This window comes from Dipodomys ordii, unplaced genomic scaffold (assembly GCF_000151885.1).
Source record: "Dipodomys ordii isolate 6190 unplaced genomic scaffold, Dord_2.0 Scaffold56, whole genome shotgun sequence".
In the NCBI taxonomy this organism is placed as follows: Eukaryota; Metazoa; Chordata; class Mammalia; order Rodentia; family Heteromyidae; genus Dipodomys; species Dipodomys ordii.
Genome location: NW_012267272.1, coordinates 6,169,307 through 6,189,407, shown reverse-complemented (window position 1 = coordinate 6,189,407; position 20,101 = coordinate 6,169,307). Strand labels below are relative to the sequence as shown.

The 20,101-nt window shown below is 45.1% G+C and overlaps 1 protein-coding gene across 2 annotated transcripts in view; it reads left to right on the top strand.

The window, feature by feature from the left end:
* Window positions 1-20,101, top strand: part of Zc3hav1 (zinc finger CCCH-type, antiviral 1) — a 52,241-nt gene that overhangs the window by 16,354 nt on the left and 15,786 nt on the right. For both annotated transcript variants that reach the window (XM_013021678.1, XM_013021679.1), the window contains exons 2-7: window positions 6,472-6,607; window positions 11,975-12,227; window positions 13,703-14,371; window positions 14,459-14,698; window positions 15,623-15,721; window positions 16,870-16,993. In XM_013021678.1, the coding sequence (XP_012877132.1) occupies window positions 6,472-6,607; window positions 11,975-12,227; window positions 13,703-14,371; window positions 14,459-14,698; window positions 15,623-15,721; window positions 16,870-16,993 (1,521 nt within the window). The remainder of the gene's footprint in view (window positions 1-6,471; window positions 6,608-11,974; window positions 12,228-13,702; window positions 14,372-14,458; window positions 14,699-15,622; window positions 15,722-16,869; window positions 16,994-20,101) is intronic.

Sequence of the window (20,101 nt, the reverse complement as noted above, 5' to 3'; positions counted from 1 at the left end):
ATGCATGCAAGGCAAGCGCTCTACCACTGAGCTACCTTCCCAGCCCCAGACTGAGTTAATTCTTAGAAAACCTTTTAACTCAAATGACAGTTTTTCTACATGTAAGAATTATATGCAGATCAGCACTGCATGTTGGCACTACACCAAGAATCCAGACTTTAACAAACTAAAGGAAGCTCAGAGCATCTTTTTGCTTTTTAAAAAATTAATCTATTTGCAAAATATCATTGAAACCAGATTACATTAACCCTCCTTTAAAGTTTTATTATTTTTTTAAATTTGTATATATCTCAAGCGGCAGTTTCAGAAATACATTACCCACAATATCATCAGTTTTTTCATGTCTGTCAGTAAGGAAAAGAAAGAGACAGAAGTGAAAATGGGCCACCCGCCTGTCCCATGGAGTGGGCATAATCCCATCTGACTCCTTAGGGTTAGCTGAGCTGCTTTTGTGCCAGCTCACCAGCTCACCTGCCTTTAGGGCTGGGCGAGCTGCACCTTTGCCAGATTAGTCTTCACCCCTCACAGCTAGGCCCCCATTGACTCATTAAAATTTTTTTTAGTCCTTCCTCTTTATTTTTGACTGAGACAAATACCAAAGCACTTTTAGAGAGCTAGAACAGACATTGTCTTTAACAGTGATAAACACACCTTTCCACTCAAATTTTGGAGACTTAGCCCCAAATTTTAACAGTGGAGGGAAGTAAAACCTAAGTCCTCAAAAGATTACATTTTTGCTAAGCCAGATAACTCTTCATTACAGTCAGAACAGCTTTTACCTTGAACATGGTTACACACTCACAAACACACACACAGACTTGTGCACAAAGATCTTCAAGCACCCAAAAATGAATGTAGGCTGTACATTTCTGGAATTCCAGTGGCAAGAGATATTTTTTGCCATTTATTCTTACAAATGACTAAGATTTAAGACAAAAAAAAAGTTGACTAACAAATTCACAAATCACCTTTGCATCTCCCAGCCCCATGTCTCCAGGACTTGCTTGTTTAGCAAGGTAGTATACTAGTTGACCTTTGAATACCTTTAGATGGAGGAAGGGTAGGATGGGGGTTACCTGAAGCTAAACTGAACTGTCCTGATTCCATCTTTTATCCAGTTTTAGACAGGCGTGCTTTACAATTTCAATTTTAAGTTGCCAGAGTTAACAAGGGGTCAGAACCAGGACCGAGGCTACCCGCGCCCAGCCTCCAACCTCCAGCTGCTGTACTTAGCAAGCTGCTGCTACTGCCACATGCTAGAACTTTGACTCCCCCCCCCCCCCCCCCAGATATCCATATGAAGAATACAGACACAGAAAACAGTATGAGACAAGACAGGAACACAAAAATCAAAAGCTGAGTTGGGGCCTCTCTCACCGTAAGTGGGCCTCCTCAGTTTAGCCCTAACCAGAACTCTACTGTTGGGAGTCAAGACTCTACAGTATGAGAGCAGTACCCAACGCTGCGTGGTCTGGTCCTCAGATCTCTAATCATGGCAAACCAGAAGTGGCACCCTCTATTCTCGTCAGAAAGAGAGAAGGGAGGTGGGTCTGAGCGTATCTGCTCCCCTATCCTCCCTAATCAAAAAGAGGGTATAAAGAGAATTTTAGAAGGGGAAAAGTCCTGTAGAGTTCCTTGGTAAAAAAGGTCAGTGATCAAAAATGAAAAGAAATCCTCAGGGGAAGAGGATAAAAACCAGTTAATATTATGAAGAAAAGTCGAGACAAACAACTCAAATTCACAGGACAAACAAAAAGGACCCATAGATATCCCAGGATAATTAACACAATTTCAAACGGGTTTCACTCCAGGGACCGCCAGTGGCTCCCACTAACGCCTCAGGGGAGCTGGCGGCAGGGAGGTCAGGCTGTGTTCCACAGTCCACCTCTGCACGGGTACCTAGACAAATGAGGTGAGGTGACTTACCTCCACAAAGGCAGACAGACTCCTGGGATGCAGAGATGGGGACTGATGTCTCCTGCTCAGGTGACAAAACCTCCCTTGGAGTCCTCCGGGGGCCCTGGAACGTCTCGAGGGTTGCTTCTCTTAGAGGCTCTGTGGAAACTGACACCTGGGAAGGACAGGCCAGCTGTCCCCAGGTGTCCAACCCAAGAAGGGTCTCCCAAGTGCCCTACGCATGATCTTGCTAGGGCCTCCAAAATGTTGTATCCCAAGCAATGAGAAAAAAAAGGATGCCACAATTAATAAGACAAATTATAGGAGTCTTTAATGCAAAAGCCAAAGACTACACAGGCGCATAGACTTCTTAAATCATGCAGCCATGAGACAGCTCAGATTCATTTATTTACTTACTTACTTATTTATTTAGTCAGTTGTGGGGTCTCAACTCTGGGCCTGGGCACTGTCCTTTAACTCTTCAGCTCAAGGCTAGCACTCTACCTCTTGAGCCACAGTACCACTTCCGGCTTTTTCTGTTTATGGAGTGCTGAAGAATGGAACCCAGGGCCTCATGCATATAAAGCAAGCACCCTACCACTGAGCCACCTTCCCAGCCCCCTCAGTCTTTTATTTTCATTTATTTATTTGTTTGTTTATTTAGTCAGTCCTGGGGCTTGAACTCAGGGCTTGGGCACTATCCCTCTTTTGCTTGAGGCTAGCACTCTACCACTTGAGCCACAGCACCACTTCTGGCTTCTTCGGTGTATGTGGTACTGAGGAATCAAACCCAGGGCTTCATGTATGCTAGGCAAGCACTCTACCACTAAGCCACATTTCTGGCTGAGAGTCATTCTTTTTTGTTTGTTTGTTTTTTTGGGGTCCGGTCATGGGGCCTGAACTCTAGGCCTGGGCGCTGTCCCTCAGCTCTTCAGCTCAAGGCTAGCACTCTACCACTTGAGCCACAGCGCCACTTCTGGCTTTTTTTCTTTTTGCTTATGTGGTGCTGAGGAATCGAACCCAGGGCCTCATGCATGCAAGGCAAGCGCTCTACCACTGAGCCACCTTCCCAGCCCTGAGAGTCATTCTTGTAAAGGCAAAAGCCACATCCTCTTCAGAAAACCATAATGCATAGGGGTTTTTTGTTTGGCAAAGTATACACAGAAGTGAAAATGAGTGGGCTAGGAATGTGGCTTAGTGGTAGAGTGCTTGCCTAGCATGCATGAAGCCCTGTATTCGTTCGATTCCTCAGTTCCACATAAACAAAAAACTGATAGTGGTGTTCAAGTGGTAGCTAGCTTTGAGCAAGAGAAGCTTAGGGACAGTGCCCAGGCCGTGAATTCAAGCCTCTGAACTGGCCAAAAAAAAAAGTGATGAAAATGAGCATTATGATAAACCTAGACTTATGTCCCAGAATACTGGGCAGATGAAACTCTGTTTGTTTGTTTATTTATTTTGCAGAAACTGCTGAGCAAATAACTTGTGGTTTTTCGCAGAACCTGCTAAGCAAATAACATATTGGGTCGGGGGCCTTTCTCCTTGGGAGACAAAATGGTGTCACTTCCGTCAGGCTTCAGGTTTAAAGACATAACCCGCTTCAGGGGGTGTGGGATGTACGGAATATGGGAAACAGCACAGCCTGCCAGGGATGGGACCGTCGGCCAGACAGACCCAGGCTTGCGCAGAGATCCAAACTGGGTTCAGTGAGTGTGTCAGAAGGAGCTTGTTGAGGATTAAGAAATGAAGAGTAAAATCAGTGCCATCGTGAGGATATTTAGGACTCCAGCCAGCACAGCACGCACTCCATGTGCGCGAGCATCCTGAGGTATGCAGAATGCCAAGAGAGGGACCCTAGCCCTTAGTCATTTAGAGGAAATGCTCACCAGGGACCTTGGAAATGACATATTCCTGGCCTAGGATGGAGTGTCTTCCTGTGACTAGCCACTGATTCTTCATTCGGGATGTCTGAACTGGAGCGGAAGAGATAGCAGCCAATTGCTTATTCCTTCCACGAACAGTTGTCAAGCGGGCAGAACCTGTCTGTCTGTTGGGAGTGGGGTGGGTGAGTTTCAGATCAGTGATGACAAGAACATTGGTGCAGTAGCCCTGGGAAGAGTGGAATGAGCTGTCTCATTAGATGAAAAACAGATATAGATGCATCTGGGCAAACGTCTGCTGAAATGTTGATGAGATTCCTTTTAGGAGGCCTGTCCTCTTGGAGTCTCTTCCCTCCCAAAATCTCCCTCCCAAGGCTGGGGAAGTGAGCATGGTAGGGGGACTTTGCCCAGCTGCTGAGGATTCTGGGTAGGTGGTGGAGGGGGCTGGCATGGGGGAGCAGTCATCTGAAACTTCAGAGCAAAACCCCAAACGTTAGAGGAGCAAAGGCTAGCCTTTACAAGGAATGCCAGGAACAAGCTCAAAGCTAAAGTCACCAGTGGAAAGCAAGGTCAGGGCTCACCTGGAAGCTAGACTGGGAGCTGTTGCCAAAGCCAGCCCGATTGCCCTTGGCTGCCTGGTGAGGCAGAGAGCCAGGAATCAAATCAAGCCAGGGCCTAAAGGCCCCGCCAGTGGCTCACAGGAATTCTGTGGCCTATTTTTTTTTTGGGTCCGGTCGTGGGGCCTGAAACTCTGGGCCTGGGCACTGTCCCTCAGCTCTTCAGCTCAAGGCTAGCACTCTACCACTTGAGCCACAGCGCCACTTCCGGCTTTTTTTTTTCTGCTTATGTGGTGCTGAGGAATCGAACCCTGGGTCTCATGCATGCAAGGCAAGCGCTCTACCACTGAGCCACCTTCCCAGCCCCCTATTTTTTTTTTTAATGAGATTCTATAGCTTAAATTTGAAGGCAATTCTAGAAGGTTTCGGAGTATTTTGCACAGGTACTTGGGATATTTAAAGATGAATTCTTAGAGACTAACACGCTTCAATGCTAACAGTTTTGAAAATTTATCAATTTCAGTAAGATCATTTTATATTTGTTTACCAGTCACAAACAGTTGTTTGTGGAAAAGGTGGTGACAGACAGTATTCAATACTTAAAAGTATTAATAGAAATGTTTTAATTACAAATAAGGAAAACAGAACAAGGCTTAAGTAAGTATTTCCTGTCCTAGAAGTCAGTGACAGAACTCATTCTGTTAATGTTTATTTTTGTTATTGGCTTACATCAGTTGTTAAAGGGTGGGAATTTTACTGTTCTATCTCCATGTTAAGTTGTATTCCAATCAATTTATCTTGTTAATATTTAAAATATGGTTGAAAACATTTAAATTTTATGGTTCTGGACTCCAAGCAAAAGACTAAATAAAAACACAATCGGTATCCCAGTAGTTTTCTTTTCTTTTTTTGTCGGTCGTGGGGCTTGAACTCTGGGTTTGGGCGCTATCCCTCAGCTCTTCAGCTCAAGCAAGTGCTCTACCACTTGAGCCACAGCTCTACTTCCAGTTTTCTAGTGGTTTATTGGAGATAAGAGTCTCATGGACTTTCCTGCTCGGGCTGGCTTTGAACCGTGATCCTCAGATCTCAGCTTCCTGAGTAGCTAGGATTACAGGCGTGAGCCACTGGCACCTGGCTCCCAGTAGTTTTTTTTTTTTTTTTCCTTTTGCTTTTGTTTTTGTGCTGATAGTGGAGTTGGAACTCAGGGTCTGGGTTCTGTCCCTTAGCTTTTTCACTCAAAATTGGCACTCCATTTCTGGCTTTTTGTGGTTAATTGGAGGTTGGCTTCGAATCTGGATTCTCAGCTTCCTGAGTTGCTAGTGTTGCAGGTGTGAACTATAAACCCCTGGCTTAAATAGTTTCTTGGTTTAGTTTTTCCTGGCTTTTTTGCTTACTTGTTTTTGTTTTGTGTGCTGGTCCAGCTTCTTTTGTTCAACAATAGTGCTCTTCCACCTGAGCCACAGCTCTACTTCTGGCTTTTTTGGTAGTTTAGTGGAGATTTCCTGCCTAGGTAGCTTCAAACCATGATCCTCATATCTCAGCCTCCTGAGTAGCTAGGATTATAAATGTGAGCACTGGCTCCCAACTTTTTTTTTTGGTAGGTCGTGGACCTAGAACTTGGGGCCTGGGCACTGTCTCTGAGGTCTTTTGCTCAAGGCTAGTGTTCTACCATTTCAGCTACAGCACCACTTCTGATTTCTTGGTAAATTGGAGATAAGAGTCTCACTGCCTGGTGCTGGTGGCTCACGCCTGTAATCCTAGCTACTCAGCTAAGGTTCAAGACCAACCCGGGCAGGAAAGTCCGTGAGACTATCTCCAATAAGTGGTGCTGTGGCTCAAGCAGTAGAATGCTCACCTTGAGCTGAAGAATACAGGGACAGCGCCCAAGCCCAGAGTTCAAGCTCCATGACTGAGGAAAAAAAGAGTCTTACTGACTTTCCTGCCCAGGCTGGCTTTGAACCATGGTCCTCAGGTTCAGCCTCCTGAGTAGCTAGGATTAAAGCTAGCTGGTGCCTAGCTTTTAAATGGTATTCTAAGTGGCGGTCAACCTGTGCCTGGACCCAGAGGATTCTGGACACTATCTTTGCTGAGTGAAACTTTCTATGTCATGGAAACACTGACAGTTGTTCTCTTTCTTCTAGGAAATTATGCAAATATTCTCACTATGTTCTCTCGGAGGACAACTTTATAGTCCTGAAAAAGTACGAGCTCTCTGGGCTTAACCAAGAGGAACTAGCCGTACTCCTGGTCCAGAGTGACCCCTTTTTTATACCTGAGGTAAGTGGTGGCTTCCCAGTTGAGCTGACAGGAGAGTACTGTGTTGGAGAAGGCACAGAAAAACCTCAACGGCAGCACCGGGCTCCGAAGGCGGCAGTCAAGGCTTTGCGGAGATGTCTGGGATGTGATCCCCTCTGCCAGGCTGCCAGGAACCCAGTGTTAGCAAAGAGGAGCTAAAGACATAATGGCAGAAATAACTGTATTACTTCAGGGTGATTTCCTGGAGGAGGTGGCCTTAGAAATGATGTTGAAAAGAGAGGTTGGAAAGGTGAGAATACAGATTGGGTGTTGTATAATAGGCTCCTCTACCCTAAATAGAGTGATTCAAATGAAATCTATGCATTTATTTCTTACTTAGTAGTTTAGACCAGAGGTCAGCAACCTATAATGCACAGGCCAAGTCTGCCCTGCCATCTGATTGTATAAATGAAGGTTATTAAAACACAACTACATCTTTTTACATATTGTAACCTACTCGGGCAAGTTAAGTAGTTGTAACAAAGGCCAAATTCCTTGCAAAGCATACAGTATTTTGCTTTATTATTTTTTTTTTTTTTTTGTCGGTCGTGGGGCTTGAACTCTGGGCTTGGGCGCTGTCCCTCAGCTCTTCAGCTCAAGGCGAGCATTCTACCACTTGAGCTACAGCGCCACTTTCGGTTTTCTGGTGGTTTATTGGAGATAAGAGTCTCACGGTCTCTCCTGCCCGGGCTGGCTTTGAACCGGGATCCTCAGATCTCAGCCTCCTGAGTAGCTAGGATTACAGGCGTGAGCTTATTTTTTTTTGTGCCAGTCCTGGGGCTTTAACTCAGGACCTGGATGCTGTCCCTGAGCTTCTTTTTGCTCAAGGCTAGACTCTACCACTTGAGCCACAGTATCACTTCTGGCTTTTTCTGTGTATGTGGTACTGAGGAATCAAACCCAGGGCTTCATGCATGCTAGGCAAACACTCCACCACTAAGCCACATTCCCAGCCCAAGCCTACAGAATTTACTGTCTAATCCATTACAGAAAAGTCGGCCAACTCCTGTTTTACCTGGGTAAGGGCAGGCAGGTAGGCTGTGTGGTCAGGCAGGTAAACCCTACAATTTCATCCAGGACTCGGGCCATTATGTCCTCTCTGTTACCTCTAAAATATGTCTTCCTTCTCTAGGTACAAGTTGTTCTCATTTGTCACCATTTTCTAGGCAGCAGAAATGTAAAGAGGAAGTTATTAAAATGCATGCAGTTTCCTTTTAAGATGTGACCTGGGCGAGTGAGGTGGCTCATGCCTGTAATCTATTTGGGAGGCCAAGATGTGGAAGCTTAAGGTTTCAGGCCAGCCTGGGCATGAGACTATCTGAGACTCCATCTCAACAGGAGACATGGTGATTCATGCCTGCCATCCTAGCTACAAACAGAAGCAGAAAATAGGTCAACTGCAGTACAGATGTGGGCCCAGACAAAAAATGAGACCTGATCTCTAAAGAACTAGTGATAAAAGGATGTGAGGCATACATAACTCAGCAATAAAGAGCCCAGCAAGGCTGGAAATCTTGTTCACATCCCAGAACCACCCAAAAATAAATAAATAAAAACAAAAGGCGACATGAACATTGCATATCTGGTCACATCCCATTGTTCAGGGTTTAACACATGGCCTATGTTAGCCGAAAGGGAGCTTGGGAAATGTGGTTTCTTGCTTGCTGCCAATTTGTCTACCTAAACCTGGGAACTTCTATTACTAGAAGAAAGATGGGGACAACCATAGATAATTACTATTTGTTTGTTTATTGTGCTGGGCTTGGACTCAGGGGCTTCTCACTCCCAGCTTTTTTTTTCTCAAGGCTGATGCTCTACCACTTGAGCCACACCTCCACTTACAGCTTTTTGCTGGGTAGAGATGAGTGTCACAGATCTGCTTGCCCAGGCTGGCTTTGAACTGGGATCCTAGGATCTCAGTCTGTTGCACAACTGGGATCATAGGCATGTGCCACCAACACCTGGCAGTGGTGGCTGATTAAATTTCCTCTACGATAGACATGCAGACTTCAGGATTAGAGGATGCATGCAAAGCATGGTATCTGGCTTGAGAGAAATCCTTCAGTAGAGAAGTTTGTCTTACTCTGAAAGAGAGGTCCAGCATAGAATTCAGAAGCACTACCCCATGTGGGAAGGAAGCTATTGAGGACTTCTTGAGAATTAAGCACATATTTACTCAGCTCAATGCATTTCCCTCATGACCTAAAAACTGAGAGATGCAGGAGGCTGAGATCTGAGGATCATGGTTAGAAGCCAGCTTGGGCAGGAAAGTCCATGAGACTCATGTCCAATTGAAAAAAAAAAAAGCTGGAAGTGGAGTTGTAGCTCAAGTGATGGAGATCCTGAGTTCAATCTCTAGTATTACAACACAAAAAACTTGCATGGATGGGAGAGGAAAAATGAGGGAGAACAGGGTTGATACTGAACAAGAAGCATGGTACCACTAACTTGACTTAAGGAATTGTGATCCCTTCATGCAACTACTTAATAATAACAATTAGAAAAATAACTTTAAACACACACACACACCACACACCACAGAGTTGAGAGATGATTTTCAGTTGGGCACTGAGCTCAGGATAGATATATCATACATCCTGTAAGAATCTATTAGGGAGCAGGGTGCTGGTGGCTCATACCTAGCTACTTAGGGAGGCTGAGATCTGAGAATTATGGTTCAAAGTCAGCCCAGGCAGGAAGGTCTATGAGATTCTGATCTCCAATAAACTACTCAGAAAAAGCCAGAAGTGGTGCTGTGACTCAAGTGGTAGAGCGCTAGCCTTGAGCACAAAGAGATTCAGGGATAGCACCCAAGCCCTGAGTTCAAGCCCTAGGATTGGCCAAAAAAAAAAAAAAGAATCTATTAGGGGACTATACCCCTTTTCCTGTATAATTGTAGCACCCATGTTTAGTGAGTAGGGTGGAAAGTACTTGTCTGAAGCTTGCTTTGAGTTTGAGCTAATAATGAAATTTCCACTTGCCTATGGTCAGGATGGAGATCCCAGGCTGGGAAAGTCATCATTTCCTGAAGGAGGTGTGAACAGCTGGTCCCTGTGGTTATCTAGCTAACTATTGTATGCTTAGCCTAAGATCCCATTTGAAAATGATGGGCAAAAGATCTAACCCTAACCCTAATCCTAACCGAAGCTTTGAAGCCTCAAGCTCTCAAGCCATAATTGACCAAAAACAACAACAACAAAAGCCCCAAAAGAGCCAAGCACTGGTGGCTCCCTCCTGTAATACTAGCTACTCAGGAGGCTGAGATCTGAGGATTGAAGTTCAAAGCCAGCCCGGGCAGGAAAGTCTATGAGACTCTTATCTCCAATAAACCACCAGAAAACAGGAAGTAGTGCAGTGGCTCAAGTGGTAGAGTGCTAGCCTTGAGCTGAAGAGGTGAGGGACAGCGTTCAGGCCCAGAGTTCAAGCCCCATGACTGACAACAAAACAAAACAAAAAAAAAAACAAAAAATTTCTTTTAATTAAAAAAATGTATTTTAGTTAAAAAGAACATTTGTGTTTTAATTTTAAACTTCTTTTAATAATTTGAGAAACTTTAATGTTATGCCCAGCAGAGACCAGATTTTTAATTCCGCAACAGTTACACAGGTAAAACATATATCCTAATGTCCATCAGGGGCTTGAACTCAAGGCTTGATCTTGCTGGGCTTTCTTTCTCACAGCTGATACTATATCACTTGAGCCATGCCTCTATCGTAACCTTGTCTTTTTTTTTTTTTGCCAGTCCTGGGGCTTGAACTGGGGCCTGGGCACTGTCCCTGTGCTCAAAGCTAGCACTCTATCACTTGAACCACAGTGTCACTTCTGGCTTTTTCTGAGTAGTTTATTAAAGAGTCTCACAGACTTTCCTGACCTTGCTTGGCTGGCTTCAGCCTCCTTAGTAGCTAGGATTAAAGGCGTAATCCACTGGCACCTGGCTCTATCCCAGCTTTTTGCTGGTTAATTAGAGATGGAGGCTTGAGGGCTTTTCTGCCCAGGTTGGCTTCAAACAGTGATTCTTCAGATTTCACCCTCCTGAGTAGCTAGAATTACAGGTGAAAGTCACTGGTGCTCAGCACATATATGTCCTTGTAAGTATAAAGTTGATATTCAAAGCTAGACTTTCATCTTTAGGCTTCTTTATAATGTGGGGCTCACTTTGGGTCTTGTTTATAGCTGGTCATCTGAATTTGATTTTCCCAAGAGTTATTCTATAAGTTTTTATTGTGAAAATACTGTACAGAGGAGTTACAGTTAGATGAGCAAGGTAATAAGTACATTTCTTATCAAGCATTGTTGCCTCCTTTGTTTTTCCCTTACCATTCCTTCCCTCCCACCTCCACAACTACACTCCCCCCTTTTCCCCTTCCCTTTCTTTCCCTTCCCTTCTCCTCCTCCTCCTCCTTCTCTTCTTCTTTTTCTTCTTCTTCTTCTTCCTCCTCCTCCTCCTCTTCCTCCTCTTCCTCTTTCTCCCCTTCCCCTTCCTCCTCTTCCTCCTTCTCTTCCTCCTCCTCCTTCCCCTCCTTCTTGTTGGTCATGGGGCTTGAACAGTTCCTGAGCTCTTTTGCTCAAGGTTAATGCTCTACCACTTTGAGCTACAGCTCCACTTCTGGTTTTCTGGTGGTTTATTGGAGATGAGTCTCACAGACTTTCCTGCTCAGACTGGCTTTGAACCCCAACTCTCAGATCTCAGCCTCCTGAGTAGCTAGGATTACAGGTGTGTCTTCAGCACCCAGCTTCTTTCTCTCTTCTTAACTTTATTGAGACAAGGTTTCAATATACAGCCCAAGCGGCCTAAGACTCACCACGCAATCTCAGATTCTCAGTCCCTTATCTTAGTCTCCTGAGTATTGGGGTTACAAGTATCTGCCACCATATCTGGCACCACTGTCCCTTAATTAGTCTGCAGGTCTTGAGTTCTGACTCAAATAAGTCATCACTTTAATGCATCTCATTGAAGACTGTGGAAAGTGTGTGCTGGTAGTCTGTAATCCTAGCTACTCAGGAAGCTATGATCTGAGGATTGAAGTTCAAAGCCAGCCTGGGCAGGAATGTCTGAGATTATCATTTCCAATTAACCACCGGAAAAAAAAAGCCAGAAGTGGAGATGTGGCTAAAGTGGTAGAGCACCAGCCTAAGGGACAGGACCTAGTCCCTGAGTTCAAGTCTCAATACCAGCACCAAAAACAAAAAAGAGAAAAAAAAGTGAAATCACATATCCTCACCCTTTGCCTGCCCTTTGGTCTTTACACGCTTCAGAAATGTCTCTGCATTGAGCCTTCCTGACAGTGTGTGGCAGGTACAAAGAAATGTTTTGTCTCAGGCAAGGAGTGTTGTGTCTTTCTTCTGTAGATCTGCAAAGAGTACAAAGGAGAGGGACGCAAACCGACGTGCAGCGAGCATGCAGCGTGTGAGAGGCTGCACATCTGTGAGCACTTCACCCGCGGGAACTGCAAGTACCTCAACTGCAACAGGTCCCACAACCTGATGGACAGAAAGGCGCTCGCCATCATGAGGGAGCACGGCCTGAGCCCAGAGGTGGTTCAGAACATCCAGGACATCTGCAACAACAAGCACGCTCGCAGGAACCCGCCCCGCTCCAGAGGTACGCGCCCAGCCTTGGATAAACCCACGAGCCGTCACAGAAACAGGCTCAGCGGAATCAGCCCCATGACATTAGCTCACACCTATAATCCTAGTGTTGGAAACACGTGACCTTCTTGTGTCAAAAAATGAATACAGACACAAGAGATATAGGAGATATTGTTTAGGCAATTTACCTCTCTCCAGAGCTAGATAGGCATACCAGGCAGGGTGGTCTGCTTGGTTTTTATCCTAACCCAAAAGGTGACATTGTCCCTTCTTCTTAAGGAGTCAAGTTTATGATTGGAGGAGGTTGGTAAAGTCTGGAAAGTTCCCACTCAAGGGAGAGTAGTCTTTAACTCTATGGGTAAAGACTCATACTCTTAACATGGCTGGGTGGTCACAAACAACACAGATGATAGTTATAATTGAAGTCAAGAAGCAAATAATTCCAGGAAATATCAGTATGTATTTGTGACTGGTTACAAGTTGGAGGCATTTCGGCTTGACAGAAAAGATGGCTTTTTCTCACACTAGCTACTCAGGAGATTGAGATCTGAGGACTCCATACCAAACCAACCCAGGCAGGAAGGTCACTGAGACTCTTTATTTCCAATTAATCAACCCAAAAGCTGAATTTGGAACTGTGGCTCAAGTGATAGAGTGCCACTCTTAGGAAAATGCCCAGGCTCTGAGTCAAACCCCAGTAAAATATTCTAGGAATTGAAAGTACCACCTCTGTAATTTCTGGGATCTGTATACATTCAATTTTCTACATTTTCCCTTCCCAAACTTTGTCCGTATGAATGCGCTGTTTAATCTAATTGCAATCAGCATATATGTGAGTTTGCAATTTGATATTTTTTGCTTGGCAGTGTTTCCTTCAGGTTAGAAAAATGTTTCAGATTTTTCCAAGGTTAACTATTAAAGCTGTGTTCTCTCTCTCTCTCTCTCTCTCTCTCTCTGTCCCTCTCTTTCTCTCTCTCTCTTTTGGTCAGAGGGCTTGAGCCTCCTGAATAGCTAGGATTATAGGTGTGAGCCATAGGATTATAGGTGTGAGCTACCAGCACCCAGCTTTGTTTTTCTTCTCAACAGAAGGAAATACATTGGGTGTGTGCATGGTGTGTGGGTGCATGGACACACACACATGCTAGTACTGAGGCATGAATGTAGAGCCTGGGTGTTTACTGCTCCTTAGCTTTTTCATTCAGGGCAGGCACTCTACTACTTAAGCCACTCCTCCACGTCTAGCCTTTTGCTGGTTAATTGGAGATGAAAGTCTTGGCTTTGTCTGTCTGAGCTGGCTTCAAACGTCAGCCCTCAGATCTCAATCTCCTGTGTAGCTAGGAGTACAGGCATGAGCTAGTGGTACCTGGCAGAACAGATAACAGCACTTGGAAAGCAAGGCTGGAAAAGCAGAGGAGTCGCAGTGGTAGAAATTGAATGATGTGAGCTCTTCATTTTCATTATTTGTTTATTTTGTTTTCCTCTTCCCAGCTCCCTTGAATCATAGAGCCCCACCGGCATCACGAGGTCGAAGCAAAAGTAGAGACCGATTTTTTCAGTCCAGCCAAGAATTCATTTCAACTGCTTATAAGCCCTGCACACCCAGCCTGGGTGCCATGGGTTTTTCGCCTTCTCTCGAGGATGGTATTAATAATCTTGAGGAGGAGTTCAGCTGTCTGGGGCGTGAGGATCTGGCTCAGTCTTCCTCAGCCTCAGCTAAGGTTGCCAGTCTAGGAGGAGCACCTCAAGCAGGAGGAAGCCAGAGAGCATCAAAGGATAACGGTCCCGACAGCTTCTTTTACAGGAATCATTCCGATTCAACATCCAGCCAGGCTGTTTCTAGCTCTCTCCTTGGTTTTACAAAAACACCTGAAGCCATAACCTCCAACAAGAGCCTGGGGAATGTTTCATCAGATCATGTCAAAGGCAAGAGTGGAACTCAAGACATCCAGCAAGTCCTTCTTAAAAATAAGGCCAACGGAGTGGCTGCAGATCTAACTTCTCTAAGATCTGTCAGTTACAGAGCCGCTGCCATCAATGATCAAAGAGAAGTAACCTTGTCTGGGAACCATCTGAACAATGGAAGTACTTTCTGGGATCTCCAGACCACTGGCAAAAAGACTGGTGATGATAATGACCCAGAATTGACATTTTTGAATGGTAAATATGGAGCTACATATAAACACACCGAAGAACCGACTCACTCACATTATGAAGTTACTAATGCAGATCAATTTTGTGTCACAGGTTTGGGCTTAAAAACAGCAGTCACTGGAGAAAAAGATGCATTCTATTTGAGAAGTAAGGGTCCACGAAGCCAGGTCCCAGCCACCCCTGGGGAAGCCACTGCTTCTGCAGGAGTCAGCATGCTGCCCCAATCACCTCCACCTTCCTCTGTCAGAATTGGAGACTATGGGGCCCAAGGCTCCGCCCACACTCCTATGAACACCAATGAGCTCTCAAGAAGGTCTACAGGTTCTGCCCAGAGTAAGTCCCCGAAAGAGGGATTCCCAAGTGTTGCCTCTATAGCAGAGGAGTGAGTGTGTGTGTGTGTGTGTGCGCGCGTGCGTGTGTGTGTGTGTGTGTGTGTGTGTGTGTGTGTGTGTGTGGTTGGGGGAGGAGTGTTGGACCAGATGGCAGTTTCTTTAATCAGGCTAGAGTTAGAGGCTCATGGATAAAGGATGGTGGTGGGGAAGGGACCAAAGTATAAGGACAGAGAAGTACCAAACCATGGAACCACATAGAAGATATGGCTGGCTGCATTTACTAGAATTCAGATGAGCACAATCATAGTGTAAGACATCTGGACCCAGGGTCCATGTTTTGTTCTATGGAATGGCTATCTAGCAGTGTGAATCCCACATCTTTTCTTGAACATGGTCCCAATTTTGGAGGAACTCTAGGGAGCTCTCAAGTTGAGCTATGAGACCACAAAAGAGTTAAGAGGTTGGAAGGCTGCCTCATCACTACACTGAAGGCTGAGAACTGGACCCTGGAAAGGTTGAAACAGATAAAGTAGGATATTGTCTAAGTTATGTCTAAGTTGCAGTCTTTTCCCCAAAGCAGTAAGGGAGCCAGTTATTCATTATGCGCCCAGACTCTGGGTTCATCTCCATGATTGTAATAACAAAATAGATGGACGTCTTATTTTCTGCATGTGCCTATGGTTACCTTCCCTGTACTAAACTAAATAAATAGGCTTGCTTATGGGAATTGAATGAGCCTTGAACCTTGAGCTCTGGTCCCTGGATGCTCTACTCTCTCTGTTCTCATTTCTTCTGTTCCAGTATCCTGTTGTGTTGTTCCAGGTTGCGGGAAGCAACAGGAAACCATTGTTTTTCATGGTGAGACCAGGTTACCTTATTAAAAAAATTTTTTTTAATGTGAAACACTTATGCTCTTGTTTTACAGATTCCATGTCTAGGATCTCAAGTATCACATCTACAATGAATAATGCTGGCCCAAAGGAAATTTGTCTAGACCATCTGTATATGGGTTGTAAAGTGAATGGTAAGTGACAGAACTTCTGCTATGAGCACAGGTGACATTTCCTGTCACTTCTTTTAGGGAAATACCCAGAGATGGAATTGGTAATTAGATATTTAATTGTGGGCAAACCATTTTCCGTAGTGGATGGGTCACTCTTCATCCTCACCTGCAGTATACAAGGTTGCACATTTCTCCACATGCTTCCTAGCTCCAAGGAGATAAGTAAGACACATCTCTGTTTCTGTCCCTGAGATGGGAAGCCATTTCCAGAGAGGATAAACATGGGAGGAAAGGCCGTCCATAGGCTGGGGCCCAGATGGAATGAAAGGAGAAAGCTACTTACACAGGCATATATTCTCTCTGTCTCTGTCTCTGTCTCTCAATCTGTCTCTGTCTCTTTCTCTCTCTCTCTTTCTAACCTTCTCCTTACTTGTCCCTTTTCTTCCCTGCTCCTTTCTTTCTCTCCTGTCCCCTCCTTTCCTCCCTTTCCTTTCCTCTTTCCTTATCTTCTCCCTCTTCCCTTTCTCCCCACTTTCTTTCTCTTTGGTAGGGATGGGTACTTAACTTATTTCTTTATCAGCCTCTGCTTAAACTGCCAGTCTGGGGCTTTCCCTGTAGTACCTTTTTGTGTTAAAGCAGTCACATACCTTTTGAACATTTCAAAGCAATGTAAGCTTAACAGGACAGGGGAAACAAAACACACCCAAACAGTTATTTTCCATATTCCTGTGTCAGGGGCCTCTAACATCTACCTCATTTTTGAGTTTCATTTGATAGCCATTCCCCACCCCCACCCCCCATGGCCACCCATGCTGCTCACACAAAGGGGAAAAAGCTAAGCAATGATGCAATCTTCTTCCTAAGGTTTCTGATTAGAGTGAGGCTTCACATCACCCAGCAGTAAACAGAGCTGCATCCAGTTGGGCGCCAGTGGCTCAAGCCTGTAATCCTAGCTACTCAGGAGGCTGAGATCTGAGGCTCGCAGTTCAACATCAGCCCAGGCAGGAAAGTCCGTGGGCCTCTTATCTCCAATAAACCACTCAGAAAACCGGAAGTGGTGTTGTGGCCATGTAGCCACAGAAGGGAAAGGTTGGCAGAGCGTGGAGAGCCAGCGGTGAAACTCGGTTGAATTTTGTCTACACCTGTAGACCTCCTGTCTCTCTTTCTAGGCAACTGCAACAAAATACACTTTCACCTGCCCTACCAGTGGCAGATTCTGATTTCCAACACCTGGAGGGACTTGCCGGCCATGGAGCAGATCGAGGAGGCCTACTGTGACCCTCAGAAGCACAAGTAAGTTCGTGACTGGCCTCTGGCTTAGGAAATTCAAGCATAGTGCTAGGCTTATGGTACATGGAGCCTGGCTAATGCCAGGAAATGCTGGCAATTTTGCTAAGGCAAATGAAATGGACAGTGATATGATTATGCATTCAGTTGATACCAGCTGTACGTCCTGCAGAAAAACACAGGACAGAGGGCATTGCATTCATTTTAAGAGTTGTTAAAAGTATTAAATGAGGCCAAGCTCAGTGGCTTAGGAAGGGAGTTTGGGAGGATTGTGGTTTGAGGCCAACCCTGGCAAAAAGTCAGAAGACCCTATCTCTGTCAACAGCTGTGTGTGGGATGGTCTGTCTTTCATCCCAGCTATGTGGGAGGTGGAGTTGGGGAACGGGAGATAACAAGACACCTCATGTAAGTAGGGATTGTAGTCCAGGTTAGCCTGGGATAGAAGACTCCATCTGAGAAATGGCAGAAGCAAAACCGATGGGGTAGATACAGACAAGAATTCAAAGAATAGAAAGGAAAGGGGAAGAGGTACTAAGTGATTCAGAACAAATGAACCTTTGACTTAATTGCATTTTTTTTTGGGGGGGAGTTAGTCATGGGGCTTGAACTCTGGACCTCAGCTCTTCAGCTCAAGGCAAGCACTCTACCACTTGAGCCACAGTACCACTTCTGGCTTTTTCTGTTTATGAGGTGCTGAGAAAGCGAACTCAGAGCCTCATGCATGCAAGGCAAGCACTCTACCACTGAGCCACCTTCCCAGCCCCTAATTGCATAATTTTAAAACATGGTTTGAGCTGGAGGCATGGCTCAAGTGGTAGAGTACCTGCTAAACAAGTGAAAGACACTGAGTTGAAACCTCAGAATCACACTCCCCTTCCCAAAATAGAGAGCACATGATTTGGATAATTCTATATCCTAATGCAAGAATTTTTTGTCTAGAGGCTGGGAAGATGGCTCAGTGGTAGAGCGCTTGCATTGCATGCCTGAGGCCCTGGGTTCGATTCCTCAGCACCACATAAGCAAAAAGAAAAAAGCTGGAAGTGGCGCTGTGGCTCAAGTGGTAGAGTGCTAGCCTTGAGCTGAAGAGCTGAGGGACAGCGCCCAGGCCCAGAGTTCAGGCTCCACAACCGGACCCCCCCACAAAAAAAGAATTTGTTGTCTATCCCTCCTTTCTTTCCTTCCGCCCTCCCTCCCCTCTTTACTTCTTCCTTTTCCCTTCCTTCTTTCCTTTCCTTTTCCCTTCCCTTCCTCCCTTCTCTTTTCCTCTCTTCCCCCTCCTTCTTTCCACTCCTCCTCCCTCAGCTTGAACCCACACCCTTGCACTTGAAGTGCTATACCAATTGCACTATGACCCTGGCCCTTTGTATTTTGTTTTTGATTTTGTCAGGACTAGTCTAGCAATCATCCTAGTAATGCCTCTTAAGGAGCTGAGATTACAGGCATTCTGTTAGACCCTGCTTCTACTTTATGTAGTTATATTCTTTATTAAACATTAGCTAAGGGGATAGTTTGCGTTTCTCCTTCAGGGATGGAATGGATGGTACTCACATGACTGTATTTATTGGTGATGTGCAGGGATGTGAGATGAATTCAAGTTTCACAGGGAAATTCCTTGGTGGTGGTGGGGACCTAAATGCTGAATTCCTCCTATGCAAAATACAGTAAACTTTGGGTAGAGATTCTGTGTTGCCAAGTGTTACCAGTAGAGGGCAGCATTGGATGTGCTCGCCTTTCTAGGATAACTATATCTTGAGGCTTGAACTCAGGGCCTTGCACTGTCCCTTAGCTTTTTCAAAACTCAAGGCTGATGCTCTACCACTTGAGCCACAGCTCCACTTCCAGTTTTTTGGGTGGTTAATTGGAGTTTTGAGTCTAATGGACTTTCCTGCCGAGGCTGTCTTTGAGCCATAATCCTTAGATAGGAGTCTCCTGAGTGGCTTGGATTACAGGTGTGAGTCTCGGGTGCTCAGCTGGCATCTAGTCTTGATCCCAGTGAGCGTCATCCTCCCTGTTCCCAATTTCCTATCTTTATTACAGCAGCCGTTCCCAAACGTTTTCATCAAACTCTTTTTTTTTTTTTAATTTCTGTCTTGTTTGGTTTTGTTTGTGAGATAACTAGAGATATATAGTCTGTAGCCTGGTTTGTCCTTGATTTAAGATCCTCCTGTCTGGGCCTCTGGAATGCTAATGTTTACAGATGTGTACCACCATGCTAGCTTTTCTTCAACATTCTTAAACTGTACTATGATCCCAATGTTTTCCTACTTCTGTGAATTATAGGTCTTGTATTAAAAATTAAACTGTGGCTCACACCTGTAATCCTTGACTTAAAGCCAGCGGGGGGAAGGGGGGAAAGGGGGGTGGGAAAATTGTGAAACCTCTATCTCAAGCAATAAAAGCTGAATGTGGTTATGTGCACTGTCATTTGAGCTACATGGAAAACATGAATAGGAGTATCACAGTCCAGGCTAGTTTAGGAATAAAGGGGAGTCACTATTCAAAAAAATAACTGAGGTAGAGTGCTAGCCTTGAGCTAAAGAAGCTCAGGGACAGTGCCCAGGCCCTGAGTTCAAGCCTCAGGTCTGACAAAAACAAAACAAAAATGAAAGGGTGAGTGTTGTGACTCAAGTACTGCAGAACTAGGCTGAGTTCAAGCCCTATCACTTACCAAAAAAAAAGAGGATGGGAGCAAAGATAGAAAATGTAAACATCTTTTTCAGCCTTCAATTTTAATTCTGGGGCTGGGAATGTGGCTTATTAGTAGAGCGCTTGCCGAGCATGCGTGAAGCCCTGGGTTCCTTTCCTCAGTACCACACAAACAGAAAAAGCCGCAAGTGGAGCTATGGCTCAAGTGGTAGAGTGCCAGCCTTGAGCAAAAGAAGCTCAGAGACAGTGCCCAAGCCCTGAGTTCAAGCCCCAGGACTGGCAAAACAAAACAAAAACAAAACACAAAAAACAAAAAACTAGTTCCTCGAACTTCTGTGTTGTCATTCGAGGACAGCAGAATATAAGAAAGTGAGGAGGCTGGGAAGGTGGCTCAGTGGTAGAGCGCTTGCCTTGCATGCCTGAGGCCCTGGGTTCGATTCCTCAGCACCACATAAGCAAAAAGAAAAA